The sequence below is a fragment of the Eublepharis macularius genome, chromosome 6 (assembly GCF_028583425.1).
Source record: "Eublepharis macularius isolate TG4126 chromosome 6, MPM_Emac_v1.0, whole genome shotgun sequence".
NCBI classification, from domain to species: Eukaryota; Metazoa; Chordata; class Lepidosauria; order Squamata; family Eublepharidae; genus Eublepharis; species Eublepharis macularius.
In genome coordinates this window covers 129471522-129486786 of record NC_072795.1, presented here as the reverse complement: position 1 = coordinate 129486786, position 15265 = coordinate 129471522, and the positions used below count along the sequence as shown (strand labels likewise).

Below are 15265 nucleotides of genomic sequence, written 5' to 3'. Positions count from 1 at the left end.
GAAAAGAGGTGGTGGAACTCAGTGATGGAACTCAGGACCGCACAATGACGTGACTTTGGGTCAGCTGGAACAAGGAGGGAGTTTTTTTAAAGTTTAAATCACTCTTGGTGAAAATGGTCACATGGTCGGTGGCCCCACCCCCTGATCTCCAGCCAGAGGGGAGTGTAGATTGCCCTCCGCACTGCTCTAGTGGCACGGAGGGCATCTAAACTCCCCTTTGGCTGGAGATCAGGGGGCGGGGCCACCGACCATGTGACCATTTTCGCCAAGAGTGATTTATTTAATTTTATTTATTTATTTATTTCAAATTTCTATACTGCCCTCCCCACAAGCAGGCTCAGGGTGGATAACAACATATTAAAATACAAAATACAATAAAAACAACATTAAAATACAATAAAATCCATACACATTTAAAATAGGATGGTGGACAGCCTTCACAGGGAGGGTTAAGATTTTATACACCCTTTTCCCCCCTTCTCTTCAGGCCGGCAGAGGCCCAGCCTCAGCCATATGTCTGGCAGAACAACTTTGTTTTGCAGGCCCAGCGGAAGGATAGTAGGTCTGTATGCCATTAAAGGTATTTGAATTGTTATTGGATAGTAGGTCTGGCTGGGCCCTGATTTAAGCAGACAGAGCGTTCCACCAGGTGGGAGCCAGGATCCAAAAGGCCCTGGCTCTAGTCGAGGCTAGGTGGGCCTCCTTGGGGCCAGGGACCACCAACAGCTGTTTGTTCCCTGATCGGAGTGTCCTCCGGGGAATATATGGGGAGAGACGGTCCCATAGATATGCTGGTCCCAGTCTGCACAGGGCCTTATAGGTCAATACCAGAACCTTGACTCTAATCCTGTATTCCACTGGCAACCAATGCAGCTTGCATAAGAAAGGTGTTATGTGTGCCTTATTTGGCACTCTTCTAATAACACGTGCTGCTGCATTTTGTACCAGCTGTAATCTCCGAGTCAGGCTCAAGGGCAGCCCCGTATAGAGCGAGTTACAATAATCTAGCCTAGAGATGACCGTTGCTTGGATCACTGTAGTTAAGTCACGGGTTGAAAGGTAAGGGACAAGTTGCCTGGTCTGCCGCAGATGGAAAAAAAGAGGACCTGACAGACAACCACTGTGACCTGTGCCTCCATTTTCAGGAAGGCATCCAAGATCACCCCCAGGCTCTTAACCCTCAGAACTGGCACTAATGGTGCCCCATCGAGGGCCAGGAGCCAGAGTCCCGAACCTAATCCCCCATGGCTCAAGTACAGGACCTCCATCTTTGTCGAGTTCAGTTTCAGCCGACTCTGTTTCAACCAATCAGTCACGGCTGCAAACGCATGTTCCAGGACATCTGGGGCTGAGCCGGGCCGGCCGTCCATCATTAGATACAACTGGATGTCATCTGCATATTGATGACACCCAAGTCCGAAATTTCATACCAACTGGGCACATATAGATGTTAAACAATAATGGGGAGAGTATTGCTCCCTGTGGGACCCCACACACCAAAGGGTGGCGGGATGACAATTTCTCCCCAAGCACCACCCTCTGTCCCCAACCGTGGAGAAAAGAGACAAGCCACTGCAAGAGAGTCCCTTGTATCCCCACGTTGGCGAGGAAGTGAGTCAGAAGATCATAATTGACTGTATCGAATGCTGCCGACAGATCCAATAATATCAGCACCACCGAACTGCCTCAATCCAGATGTCTACGAAGATCGTCTGTGAGGGCGACCAGCAATGTCTCCGTCTCATGTCCTGGACGGAACCTGGGCCGAATCCACATTACCTCCGCGCGTCCCGGTGTTGCACTAAATGTCCGCGAAACACCTGGAAGTATAGCGTCTTTCAAGCGCGATTTCTGAATCGCCTGTTCAATCACCTTTCCCAGAAACGGGAGGTTCGAAACCGGGCGGTAATTGACCAGGTCAGTGGGGTCCAGCGATGGTTTCTTTAAAAGAGGCCTCACCGCAGCTTCCTTTAATGGCCCAAGAAAAAACCCTGGAGCCTAAGGATAGGTTAACAATGGCCTCCAACGAGAACCGCAGCCCCTCGGCACTGGCCTTTACCAGCCACGATGGGCATGGGTCCAAGAGACATGTGGTGGACCTAACTGATCGCAGGGTCCTGTCAATCTCCTCCCCAAAGAGTGGGCTGAAATGATCAAATATTGGCCCCGAAGACGGCCAAGGGGTCTCTAGCTCTTGAAAATGTGACCATTTTCAAGAGGTGCCGGAACTCTGTTCCACCACGTTTCAGCTGAAAAAAAGCCTTGGCTTTATACAAAAAAACCTACCGCTTGGAGCTTCTTGTTTTAGACTAATAGTCATCGTCCTAAAGGTATTAGAAACAACTTACCTTCATAACATAGGAGAAATTGAAAAAGGAACCTTGTCTATATTGTGTCTTCTAGATATTAACCATCAAGGGCCGATTCCAGATGACTAACCTTAAGTCGCTTCATGCCGCCCTCTTCCGGATCGCGATGGGGAAAATGCGAAATATCGCGTTTCCTCGCGCGAGTTTTGCGCGACGACGCGCAAAACTCGCGCGAGGAAACGCGATATTTCGCATTTTCCCCGTCGCGATCCAGAAGAGGGCGGCATGAAGCGACTTAAGGTTAGTCATCTGGAATCGGCCATGTTCTATAAGCACCAGACTAAGGATGCAACAGAAAGAGTTTACTCAGGAGTAAACACAGAGTTAAGAATAAAAAGATTGTTTATAGTCTGACTTGTAACATTTGTGTTGCAATATGGAAGGATATATTGGCATTTATTGGGCAATATATCTTTGTGCGGTATTAAAATTGTCATCGCTTTTAAGAGACCCACAATTTTAAGAGCAACTGGTACAATGAATCCACTAGACATGGTAAAAAAAACTGCAGGGCTCACCAGACATGGGACTTCCTTGGGGCCCTTTGCCTCGTGGAAAGTGTACTTCTTACGGTCTCACATGCAAAATGAAATCCATTGCGGACCCTGTGGATAAATAGACAATATGAACAAAAGGATTTCATCACATGTCGCTGCAATCAAGTGGCATACATCATTAAATTTTGGGAAATTATGTACTGGGAAACCATCAAGGATTTACAAAAACAAAGTGGGGGAATACAACATGAATGCCAAGTGGAGGAAATGTTAGTCAAACTATTTTTTCTGATAACAATAAAAAAAACCTGCAGAGTTTATATTTCAGGCTGTACGAAGAAACACCCTAGGCAAAGTGGGGGCAGTCGTCTGGATCTCAAAAAGGACGTCCCATTCATCCTGCAATGTGAAATGTAGCTCTTAAGCCGTTCTGTTGTTTAGCGGTAGAATGAACACATCTTTTCTTTTTGGTTCGGCCTTAAAAGATATATTTGTACATCTCTTTTTTTTCTGTCAATCTCAATAATTTTCTTTTTAAAATCAGATAAGTTTGTTGCCAGTTCTAATTAACTTTATAACAATATGTCATGTATATTGTCTTTATGCATGAATTTTAGAGATGTGTATATTCTAAGCCAATGATATTGAATTTTAAAGATATATATGGAAGGTATTAAGGGGTTTGCCTAATGTGTGCTTTTGAAGAGGCCTTTTACAATGATTGTGAATGTGTAATACATGAGTTGTATGAATATGATTTTTACATGATTTCTGATGCAGTTTTGCTCATAATAAAGTTATCTCTTCATTCCCCTAAAGAAGCAGGGCTCATTTCAAGGGGGAATGCACAGGAATGCAGTTCTGGCAGTTCCCCAAAGAGATGACATGTCAGGTGGCCCCGCCCACCTGGTTCTCGGCCATTTTGGACCCGTTTCGGCCTGGATTGGGGCTGAAACGGCCTGGATAGGGCCTCTGACAGGTGCTGGATCACTCTCCCGCTCAGCAGCAGCTGGATCCTGACCATTTTGGGCCCCTTTTCAGCCATTTTCAGACCCTTTTTGGCCATTTTGGGCCCAATTTTGGCCCTAAATGGCCAAGATTGGGTCCAAAACAGCTAGGATAGGTGATGTCAGGGGGTGTGACATATGCAAATCAGTTATGCCAGTGACACACTTCCAGCGATGTCAAGGGGTGTGGCGCATGCTAATGAGTTATGCTAATGAGTTATGCTAAAGTTCCTCCAGCTCTTTTTCTACGAAATGACCCCTGTAAAGAAGGTTTGTAAAATGTTCTATTACAATACTCATTGTACTTTTACTGGCTTTGCTTTACTCTGCCTTGAGGTTTGTGCCACTGCCACTTTTATTAGTGTGGAGTTTTATTTATTTTATAAAATTTATTTCTCGTTCTTCTGCCCTCATTAAGGGTTAAGGAGGCTAACATATGCCTCTTAGCGGCAGCAAAAACAACTGGGTTCATTGAGAAATGGCTCCCTTTTCTTGAGCACATTTCCAAAGAGGATATCCAACTCCAAAGTCCAGTCTATTTGCAACTCTTATATTTATAAAATGTAACCATCGTAATAGTATAAATTATCTACGTGTACTCTCTGTTGTGTGCAATGTTAAGCCGTGAAGTACATACTGATATCATTAATAAATGTTACTGCTCATATCTCTCTCATTTGCAACTTGTTGTGCTAGCTTAAACTTGATATGTTTAATTGGCTCTGATAATATAATCTATTCTCTGTGTTTTGTTCTCAGATATGTAGTAATTCAAATGAAAGGTCAATATGATATGTTGTAAATGTCAGAATCAACAAAAAAGGAGGCTAATAAATTAAAACATACATAATAAACCCACATCTTAAAAACCGTTAATACCAACAAGAAACACATCATTAAAACAATTAAAATACATACAAAAACATAAAAACAAAAAAATATTGGGAGGCAAGGAGGGATGGGAATGCTATATAAAACAAAAGTCTTCGCCCACTGGTGGAAAATGACAAGAGAAGGAGATGTCTGGGTTATGCATGACTGAAATATAGGCATCTTTAACATGCTGGTGATATTGCTGCGGCCTTAGGCGGCATTGGTATGTGATCTGTGGTTTGACGAGTTCCTTTTCAGTTACCTGGCTAGGAATACTGTACTATCCTGTCTTATTCTAGCCATAACAGGTTGTTGGCACAGCAGAAGCCTAGGCTGGCTTTGCCCAAGCTTTACGTCAGGGGTCCCCAATAGGGTTGCCAACCTCCAGGTGGTGAAACAAAAAGTGGAAAATCACAATCCAGGGAATAGAATACTCACTGAAAGTTAACAAATTAATTAATACCTTCTATCAAATATTTTAGTGTAAAGTGTACAAGTGCAGAATCAATATAAACAATATTAATATCTTATTCCAACTACTATACAAAAATACATTCATACACAAATGCTTTTAGCTACAAATAGTACTCTGTTCCACTATTGGCAACGGCCAGGCAAGAGATAACCAAAAGTCCAACACCACCATGGGTTGTGTTATGTTCTCTTGTAGATGTGTGGATCCGTGGTGCTCCAAGTAAAAGTCCAACAGGTAAGTGAGGGACAGGTCAAAGACCAAAGACCAAACTGAACTTCCACTGAATCTTTTTCCTTCCGTACATGGATCCAGAGGTGTCAGGACTCAATCCTTCTGAGAATCTGACAAGCGGCCAGGCTGAAGTTTGCTTGTTTCATGTCACCCAGATCAGCCAACACACATACTACTTGCCCTGTGTGATTTAGCCTCCAGGTGATGGCTGGAGATCTCACGGAATTATGACTGATCTCCAGACCATGGAAATCAGTTCCCCTGGAGAAAATAACAGCTTTGGACGGTGGATTTTATGACATTATATCCTGCTGAAGTCCCGCCCCTTCCCAAATCCCACCCTCTCCAGGCTCCACCCACAAAATCTCCAGGAATTTATCAACCTGGAGCTGGCAACCTTCGTAGGGTTCCCAGGTGCCTGCCAGTGGTGGGCAAACTCCTGGGGATTTGCCCCCTCATCCGCCAATTGCCCAGTGATCAGTGGGAGGTGTCAAGCTCCTGGAGGCAGGCACCTCAGGAACATGTGCTGCGCACGTGCTCTCAGAGGCACAGCAATGTCACTTTTGGAAGTGATGTCGTTGCACCGGCTGCGGGAGAGTTCTCGAGCTTTATTTGGGGCTGATCTGGGCCCCAAATAAGCTGAATCGGCCCCGTGTGGCGCACAGGAGCGCTTGAGCAGCTGGCCCGGCGATGTCATTTCTGGAAGTGATTTCATCCCATCAGTCCTGGAAGGGCCTTGGGCCTGGCACAAGTGCCAGGAACTCTACTCTCCTGGCAGGAGGATAGAGGGATGTGGCAACCCTATTTGGCAGCCATTTTCTGGTTGTGCCCACCGCCCTGTATCAGAATTCCAAAGGTGCTCACAGACTCAAAAATTTTGGGGAACCCTGTTTTATCTTCTACAGTCACATACCACCAAGCAGTAAGAGGTTGCCGTGCCAGAACTGAAGCGGACTTAATTTATCCTTAACTACTTTGCATAAAAAGTTGTCTTCCTAACAGCATCTAATGTCAAAGCAGCTGTCACATTTCGATCATACCAATTGTTTTCCTGGAGTTGTCGCCTTGATTGATATACTTCATTATACCCTCGGAGAGATACTGCCTTTTTGGCTTTCTGGCTCAAGAAGATTAAGAAGTTTTATTAATCCTGAGAACAGAACTCCCCAAGAATCGGAGGCCCTCTTGAAAAGTAAATGGACTTGTCAGCATGGATTTGAGAGTAAAAAATACTTGATCTTTTCCATTCTACTTTTAAATCACAGGAGTACTAAAAATGTAATGTGGAAAACATGGATTTATAGCAGATTCGGAGAAGGCTGTAGAAATGGCAGAGCTGTGTCTCACTTCCGTGCAAGCGTTGTTATGGGGAGTGGAATCTGGAGAGCCAGTTTGGTGTAGTGGTTAAGAGCGGCAGGACTCTAATCCGGAGAATCGGGTTTGATTCCCCGCTCCTCCACTTGAAGCCAGCTGGGTGACCTTGGGTCAGTCACAGCTTCTAGGAGTTCTGTCAGCCCCACCCACCTCACGGGGTGTTTTGTTGTGGGGATAATAATGACATACTTTGTAAACCGCTCTGAGTGGGCATTATGTTGTCCTGAAGGGCAGTAGATAAATCGAATGTTATTACTATTGTTGTTGTTGTTGTTGTTATCTTTCCAAAATTCACTTCTTTAAATACAGAGATTGCTTCTGTGACAGTTTGGTAGTGCTCTATTAACTCCAGCCCTTGTAGAATTTCCTTGATGTTACACACTGCAATGTGGTGCTCTACTAGGATGATAGGAAAGCTTAGGCTGACATTTGGGGAGAGACTATGCATCAGTGGAATGGCCTCTGTTTGGCATGCAGAAGGTACAAGGTTCGGTCCCTGGCACCGCCAGCGAAAAGGATCACACGGTAGATGATTGAAAGACCTCTGCCTGAGACCCTGGAAAGCTTTGCCAGTCTGAGTAGACAACACTGACCCTGATGACCAACGGTCTGATTCGGTATAAGGCAGCCTCATGTGTGTGAGACATTGCTTGCCTCTGAGCATATGCAGAGTGAAATTCTGAAACAGGGACAAGATTTATGCATTTCATGCACCTTGAATTTGAATAATTCCCAGTTGACTGGTTAATTTTGTAGAGGGGACTCTATTATCCTCAGTTGATTGTATATCCCCTAGGTTTGGTCTTTTCGCTTTGTCTAGTAAGGCAGAGGAGTGGACAAGAGGGAGGGAGGGTGATGTTACCCCCCCTCCAGCCACAGACCCAATGCCGGCGCCTAGCCTGATGGCAGCTGGCCAGAATCTCTTACCTGGCACACAGGTGCCCCAGCCAGCTGCGTCCCAGCTGAGGTGGGGCCAGACCGCCTCCGCGAAGCCTGTGCCAGGGGGAGGAAGGTCAAGCATGGCGGTGTCCTGGTGGAAGGCTGACCCCTGCAAGAGAGGCTTAATGAGATATTATTTCCCAGGTGATGACATCTACCTCCATATCATGAAATAAACCGACTGCTTATGTCCATGCAATCAGTTCCTGTTCAAGGGGCAGGAGCTTTTTCTCCAGGCCTGTTGGCAACCCTGGGTCAGGTAAACTTTGGCAGAGGTAGTTGAATGATGTCCTTGTAGTGGACAAAGGTATTTTCATCTGTCTCAGAATGGACTTTCCAAGCCCTGCTTCTGTGCCACCTCAGCAGTGACCAATGGTCCAGGTGGCACAAGGTCAGCGGGCACAGCTGATGAGATGGGGGTGGTGGGAATGGTGATCAATCAGTATCTCCAGGGCTTTTTTCTGGGGAAAGAGGTGGTGGAACTCAGTGGGTTGCCCTCGGAGAAAACGGTCACATGGCTGGTGGCCCCGCCCCCTGATCTCCAGACAGAGGGCAGTTTAGATTGCCCTCCGTGCCACTCGGTGGTGCGGAGGGCAATCTCAACTCCCCTCTGTCTGGAGATCAGGGGGCGGGGCCACCAGCCATGTGACCATTTTCAAGAGGTTCCGGAACTCTGTTCCCCGCGTTCCAGCTAAAAAAAAGCCCTGAGTATCTCCCCACAAAGCTCAGGACAAACTGAGAGGTAAGAAGAAAACCAGCTGCCAACTTTTTTCCAAAAATACCAGAACACGTCCCAGGTTCTCAAAATCTCACTGGATTATTTCAGTTTAGGTCAGTTTAGGTCCACACCCCCTTCCAATCAGGGCCTCAAAAGATCAGACCAGAATGCAGCTAAACCAACCGAACGATGCGTCACAAAGGACCGGGCAGGACAGATGCAGGGAGCCACAAAACTTCTACAAAATTCATCTTCGGGCCCTCCTTTTGTGCAAGAAGCTGTTGTGGAACTGCAATCTACCCTGAGCAAAATCACGTGATGTAGAAAGAGATTGGAACGGTGCAGCGAGTCGCGAAGCCCCCAAAGAGTCCTTGTTCGACTGCCCATTAGAAGCAAGAGATTGTTTACAGTAAAAGCGGTCCAAATTGCGTCGTTCTGAGGCATCTGGCACCACAAAACGTACAATGATTTTAAACACTCCAAATTAATCTGGAGTGGAATGTGTAATTTAATATTTGGGATGAAACACAGTCAAGCCATCAGACCATATGGTTTTTATTAATGACCGTTATAATAAGGAACCTTAGATGACGAGGGAAGTATATAGTTAAACCAGAGGCCTCCAGCCAAATGTTTGGTAGTAAACGCCATTCAATATGTAAAATTCAGTCCCTTTCAGCGGCAGCACGTCTGTTTGGTCCAAAGTCCTCTACCCTATCAAATTTCTCTTGAGGGTCCACTTCAGCAGCATAGGAAACTGTTTCTTCTGTTCCAGCCCAGTTCTCCAGCAGCATTGCTAGAGGGAGAGAATCCTCCACCGAGTACTTGGGAGTAAGCCATGCTGAACTCAGTGGTTAAAACTGGAGCAGACATGACTGCAAGCAGTTGCTATGAAGGGGCATCTGGTTGCTTCTCTTGGCAAAGAAGATAAGACTCTGTTCTCATGAAGAGATGGTGTGACTGTTGGAAGAGGAGGGTTCAGCGCTGTCTCTTTCCTCAGGTTTCAGGGGGACAAACCAAAGAGTTACGAAAGATAGAGAGGTCAGGGCACTCTGTTTCCTGCTCTGACTGATATGTAGATTGCTATTCTCAGGATTTCTTTCCTCCCAACTTCCTCCCTCTCACTCCTCCTCTTCCTGGCTTTGTTCCAGGCAACACCTCTCTCCTCCTCCTCCCTCCATCTCGGCAGCATGGATGCAAGCCTTATCCTGCCATCCATGTCCATCCTTAGACTAGATAGGTAGTTAGGCTCTGTCTCTCCTCCTTTCCTATCAGAGTATGGAGTTCTTACAATAAAGAACTCTTATTTCTTTTCTAAATATAAAGCATGTGTATGATTTATTATTTTCTATCCTGCGCACACACCAGCCAGCAGAACAAGCTCATAATCACCTATAATCATGCTTCCTATGCCAAATAATAGACTCTGCTAATGGCCAAAACATGGAATCCTTTAATTAGGTTTCTGGGGCCTACATAACGATTTATTTATCAGTGCCCCCTCAGCATTTCTCCATGCTCACCCATCCAACAGTTACAGTAGCTGAGAGCAGATTGTAGGGTTGCCAGGTCCCTCAAGTCTCCTGGTGGGAGACTGGGACGCTAGCTCTTACTCTGTGGCTGCTCCAGAGGGTCTATTCGTGTGCATGTTTTGCATGCGCATGCTTCCGGCGTGCATGATGATGTCACTTCTGGGAGTGACATCATCACGCAGGGTCAAAGGGTGCCCTGCGTGATGACGTCACGCATGCCGGGAAGGGACAGAGAGAGCAGGCAGCTTGCTCTCTTACCGCCACCACGCCCCTTGTCCCTGCCAGCACGGGCTGCACAGGGGCAGCAGTGGCCACAGCGAGAGAGCGGGCCACGGCTGCTGCAGCTCACTGCTGCCGCACCCCTTGTCCTGCTGGCACGGGCTGCACAGGGGCAGCGGTGGCTGTGGTCGCAGCGAGGGAGCGGGTTGCAGCAGCTGCGGTGATGAGAACAGCCTGCTCTTGCCACTGCCGCCCGCTCTCATGGCGCGCGGGGGGGAAAGGGGGGATCGGGGGATCTCCCACCCGGGTGGGGGGATGGCAACCCTAGCAGATTGGATAGAGGCACTCGTTGGTGACTGTGTCCAAAGACAGGCTACTCCATTCTGTACTGCCACCACATACCTGAAGTCAGCACCAACTGGAGCGTCTGTACACGCCCACCCTTAGTAGTAGCGCTACTAAGGCAAGGGTCATAAGCACATCCATTGCTGAGGCACCATCACACATGCAGTGCCAGAGGCAAGGATTCTCTGCAGCCAGTGCAACACGTTACAGATCTTCGCTGGACAGGAGCAGATCAACAGTGACATTCTTTCGGCTGTGTGACTCACAACAAATGCTTCAAAGATCTGACCAAATTAACTGGAGACTTCATATACAGTCAGAAAAGAAAATTAATCCAAACAATAAAATGTCTTCTACTCAAGAAACGAAAGACGGCTCAGAGCGTCCCACACATATCCCCCTCGAACAGGGTAGCAGTGATCCAGATTGTGAATGGTAAGGATCCAGAACCCAAGTAGGTAGCAATTGTGTATTTCTCAGTGGACCTTCCACATCTGGAAAATGACAGCTCTGGAGAGAGCCCCGTGGCGCAGAGTGGTAAGCTGCAGTATTGCAGCCCAAGCTCTGCTCACAACCTGAGTTCGATCCCGGCGGAAGCTGGGTTCAGGTAGCTGGCTCAAGGTTGACTCAGCCTTCCATCCTTCCGAGGTTGGTAAAATGAGTACCCAGTTTCCGGGGGCTAAAGTGTAGATGACTAGGGAAGGCAATAGCAAACCACCCCATAACAAAAAGTCTGCCAAGAAAACGTCGTGATGAGACGTCCCCGCCATGGGTCAGTAATGACTCGGCGCTTGCACAGGGGACTACCTTTATCTTTTAGAGTAGAAAATGTGAAAACTGCATTTTCATTTCTATCTCCACAGGACGGCAATGGCAACCTACCTCTGCCTTTCACGTGCCTTGAAACCTGGGGCTGCCGTACGTCAGTTGTGACTTGACAGCACTTATCTAGTGGTCAGAGGGTCAGACTAGGAAACTTGGATTCAACTTGACCAAGCTTGGAGTAGTTACTCTCTCTCTGCCTACCTTGCCTTGTTATGATGGTAAAATGGAAGGAAGAAAGCACCATGTCTGCTACCTTGAACTTCTTGGAGGACGAGAGAGAAAAACGGCTTAGAGCTGAGCTACTTTCCCAGGTACAGCAGCCAAAGTTGATTAAAGATGCCTCATGCCACAGATGGTGCTTGGCTGTCCATATGCAGGGAAGCATCTAATAGCGTCTGCAACCTGCAATCGTAATCCAGTTTATGAGAGTGCAACACTGCCTAGAACAGGCCAAATTGGGATAGCTACGTCACCAGCTACCATAGGATTGTCAGCTCCAAGTTGGGAAATTCCTGGAGATCTGAGGGGGTGAAAACTGGAGAAACCTGGAGAAAGTGGGGTTTGGGGAGGGAAAGGACCTTGGAATGGCATAATTCCATCAAGTTCACCCCCCCCCCCAAAGTAGCCATTTTCTCCAGGTGAACTGATCTCTGTGGCCTGGAGACCAGTTGTAATTCTGGGAGATCTCCAGCCACTACCTGGAGGCTGGCAACCCTAAGCTACCAGTACCTCATTTGAACAAAGGTTTAATTTATTGACTTTCCCAGCGTTCCTACTGCCCACTCTGGGTCCTATACACAATATCCACCTCGCTTGAATTTTATGAAAAAGAGAAGTCAAGCTCAGTGTTATTAGCATACCGAGGGCGTTTGGCTCTCAATCTGTGAATGACATTCTCTAGCAATTTCATAAATGTATTAAATAGCATAAGGAAATCCTATGGAACCTCATAACACAAAGGGCGGGAGCAAATGGTTTAGACACTCTGAAGGGGCTTGTTTAGTATGCTGATGTCTCATAAAACTTGGCTTTCAGTTCAGAAACATGGACGCAGTTTCTAAGACTGCAAAACATTATTCAGCAGTAGCTTTTTTTCCTACATGCACAGTACAATCCTAAGCAGAGTTACACCAGTCTAAGCCCATTCATTTCAATGGGCTTAGACCAGTGTAACTCTGCTTAGGATTGCTCTGGCAATGCACGTAGAAGTAAACGATCTATAGTTTTCCTCCTTTTTACATTTGCAGGAATGTTTTCATCTTTGACGGTCTTTCTTGTATGTATTCTCCACACAGAACAATCTATTTCTCCAATAGGTTTAGGGGTAACTCCTGAAAAAGTCTTTAGCTGTACTCTTCCGCCGTTGCAATCTTGTTTTCATTTTCAACCTGCAACAGCTTGACTAAAAATTGTTGTTGCAGTTAGAGTTGCCAGATGGCATATTAAGAAATACCAGACTTTTCGGTTCTTCTCCCGGAAGTAGATCCAGAGGAGTTAGCCGTACAGGAGTTAGCCGTACAGTTAGTCTGTAGTAGCAAAACAGCAAAGAGTCCAGTAGCACTTTTAAGACTAACCAACTTTATTGTAGCATAAGCTTTCGAGAACCACAGCTCTCTTCTGATGATGCACCTGATGAAGAGAGCTGTGGCTCTCAAAAGCTTATGCTACAATAAAGTTGGTTAGTCTTAAAGGTGCTACTGGACTCTTCACTGTTTTTCTCCTGGAAATGACATTTATCGCGCCTGCTGGGAGCGCACACGCTTTGCGTACATGCGAGAGATCAACCAGGGTAAGTGCCAGGGCCACCTCTCTCTCTGGGAGGGTAAGGGAATCTGGCAATCCTGAGTCACTTTCAAGATGTCATCTATCGCTCCAAAGAGATCCTCTGGGATCACATCATGATCATGATGCTATCTTCTCTTAGGTCTCGGGCCATAGGCCTGCCCTTGCTTACAGATACTCATCCCCCACTAAAGCAGCTACACACCTGGTGCCAACTCTGGTGCCAACTCTGTCCCTTCATCCCCTATCACGGGACCGTCCCAACGAAGTCAGCCAAAGCCCCGTTCACCACACCAATAGATGCTAAAGACCCTCAGTATGCTACTGCCTGCCTTGATGGACACAGTACAGAAAGACTCCGGAACCAGTGAAGGGACATGCCAGGTTCTCTGGGCATGAGCTGAGTTTGCACCAATTCAGCGGAGGGGTTTTGAAGGGAGGTTCCAGTAAGGACTTCTCTCCTGAATGAGTTTTGCACAAAGCACAGCTCTTAACTTGCCAAAATTCAAGGAGAGAAGCCCAGGATCCAGCAGTCCAACCACATGATCAGTTTTGACTACAGTGGCCAACTCTGGGTTAGGGAAATTCCTGGAGATTTGGTGGCAGCGACTGAGGAGGGCTTGATTTGGAGATAGGAGAGACCTCAGCGAGGTAAAATGCCATAGGTTTGCTAGCCTCCAGGCAGTGGCTGGAGATCTCCCGGAATTACAACTGGTCTCCAGGCCACAGAAATCAGTTCCTCTGGAGATAATGGCTGTTGTGGAGAGTGGACTCTACAGCATTACACCCTGCTTAGGTCCCTCCCCTCTCTCCAGGCTTCATGTCCCAAATCTCCAGGAATTTGTCAACCTGGAGCTGGCAACCCTACGATATTACCCATCTTCGACAGCAGGCATTTCCTCCAGTGGAGCTGATCTTTGCAGCCTGGAGCTCAGCTGTCATTCCAGGAGAACGCCTGGCCCAGCCTGGAGGTTGGCAACCCACTTCATTCCCGCGGGTCCAGCGTCTCGGACTGCGTTTGAGAGTCCCCCACTCTAGAGGGCGCCAAAGGCGGCTCCGTGACAGTTCCAGAGGGGCGGTCGATTGCGGCCGCCGCGTGGCCATAGAGAAGAGGGAGCCAGAGCGGCAGCGCAGGCGCAGTGGTGTTCCACCCGCGGCGGCGGGCAACCATTTCGTGAGGCGAGAGCCGGTCTGTGGCGGCGGCCTGCGCGTCGCGCAGCCTTCGGGAAATGACGGTAAGTCGAAGCCCCTTCCTTCCCCCGCTGCGAGGGCGAAAGAGGGGAGGCCTTGTCGGCACCGGGAGGCCGCCCGAGCTCGGGGGGAATCCGCTCTGAGGGAGCCGTCCTCTTCCAGCCCGGCGAGCCCTCCAGCCGCGCAGGATTTGGCCCAGGGCCGCCTCTCTCGGGCTCCCTCCAGGTGCCTCAGAAGGCTGCGGCCGCTAGGAGGGCCCCTCGCTGAAGAGGCCTCGGCCGGCGCCCGGCAGGTTCTCCTCCGCTGGGACCCAAATCCTAAACAGAGTTACTCCAGTCTAAGCCCATTGAAATCAGTGGGCTCAGACTGGAGTAACTCTGCTTAGGACAGCAACGACTCCAATAGCCCCTTTAAGTCTAACCAACTTTAATGTAGCATAAGCTTTCGAGAACCACAGCTCTCTTCGTCACATGCAACCACAAGAGAGCTGTGGTTCTCGAAAGCTTAGGCTACAATAAAGTTGGTTAGTCTTAAAAGGGCTACTGGACTCTTTATTATTTTGTGACTACAGACTAACACGGCGGACTCCTCTGGATCTGTTTAGATCTGTAAAAGGATCAAGATGGGTAGCCGTGTTTGTCTGTACCAGTGGAAAAGAGCAAGAGTCCAGTCACATCTATAAGGTATCTGAAGAAGTGTGCTGTGGCTCACAAAAACTCACACCCTACCACTAATTTTGTTAGTCTTGTAGGTGCTACTGGACTCTTGCTCTTTTGCACTGTAAAAGGATCAAGATGGGTAGCTGTGTTAGACTGTCTGTAGCAGTAGAAAAGAGCAAGAGTGCAGTAGCAACTATTAAGAGGTAGGAGGCAATATCAGGACCTGGGC

General features: G+C 47.6%; 1 protein-coding gene across 1 annotated transcript in view; it reads left to right on the top strand.

Moving 5' to 3' along the window:
• Positions 1 to 14346: 14346 nt before the first annotated feature.
• Positions 14347 to 15265, top strand: part of ERCC6 (ERCC excision repair 6, chromatin remodeling factor) — a 63013-nt gene continuing 62094 nt past the window's right edge. The window contains exon 1 of the mRNA XM_054983985.1: positions 14347 to 14421. Coding sequence (XP_054839960.1) covers positions 14416 to 14421 — 6 coding nt within the window. The 5' untranslated portion in view covers positions 14347 to 14415. The remainder of the gene's footprint in view (positions 14422 to 15265) is intronic.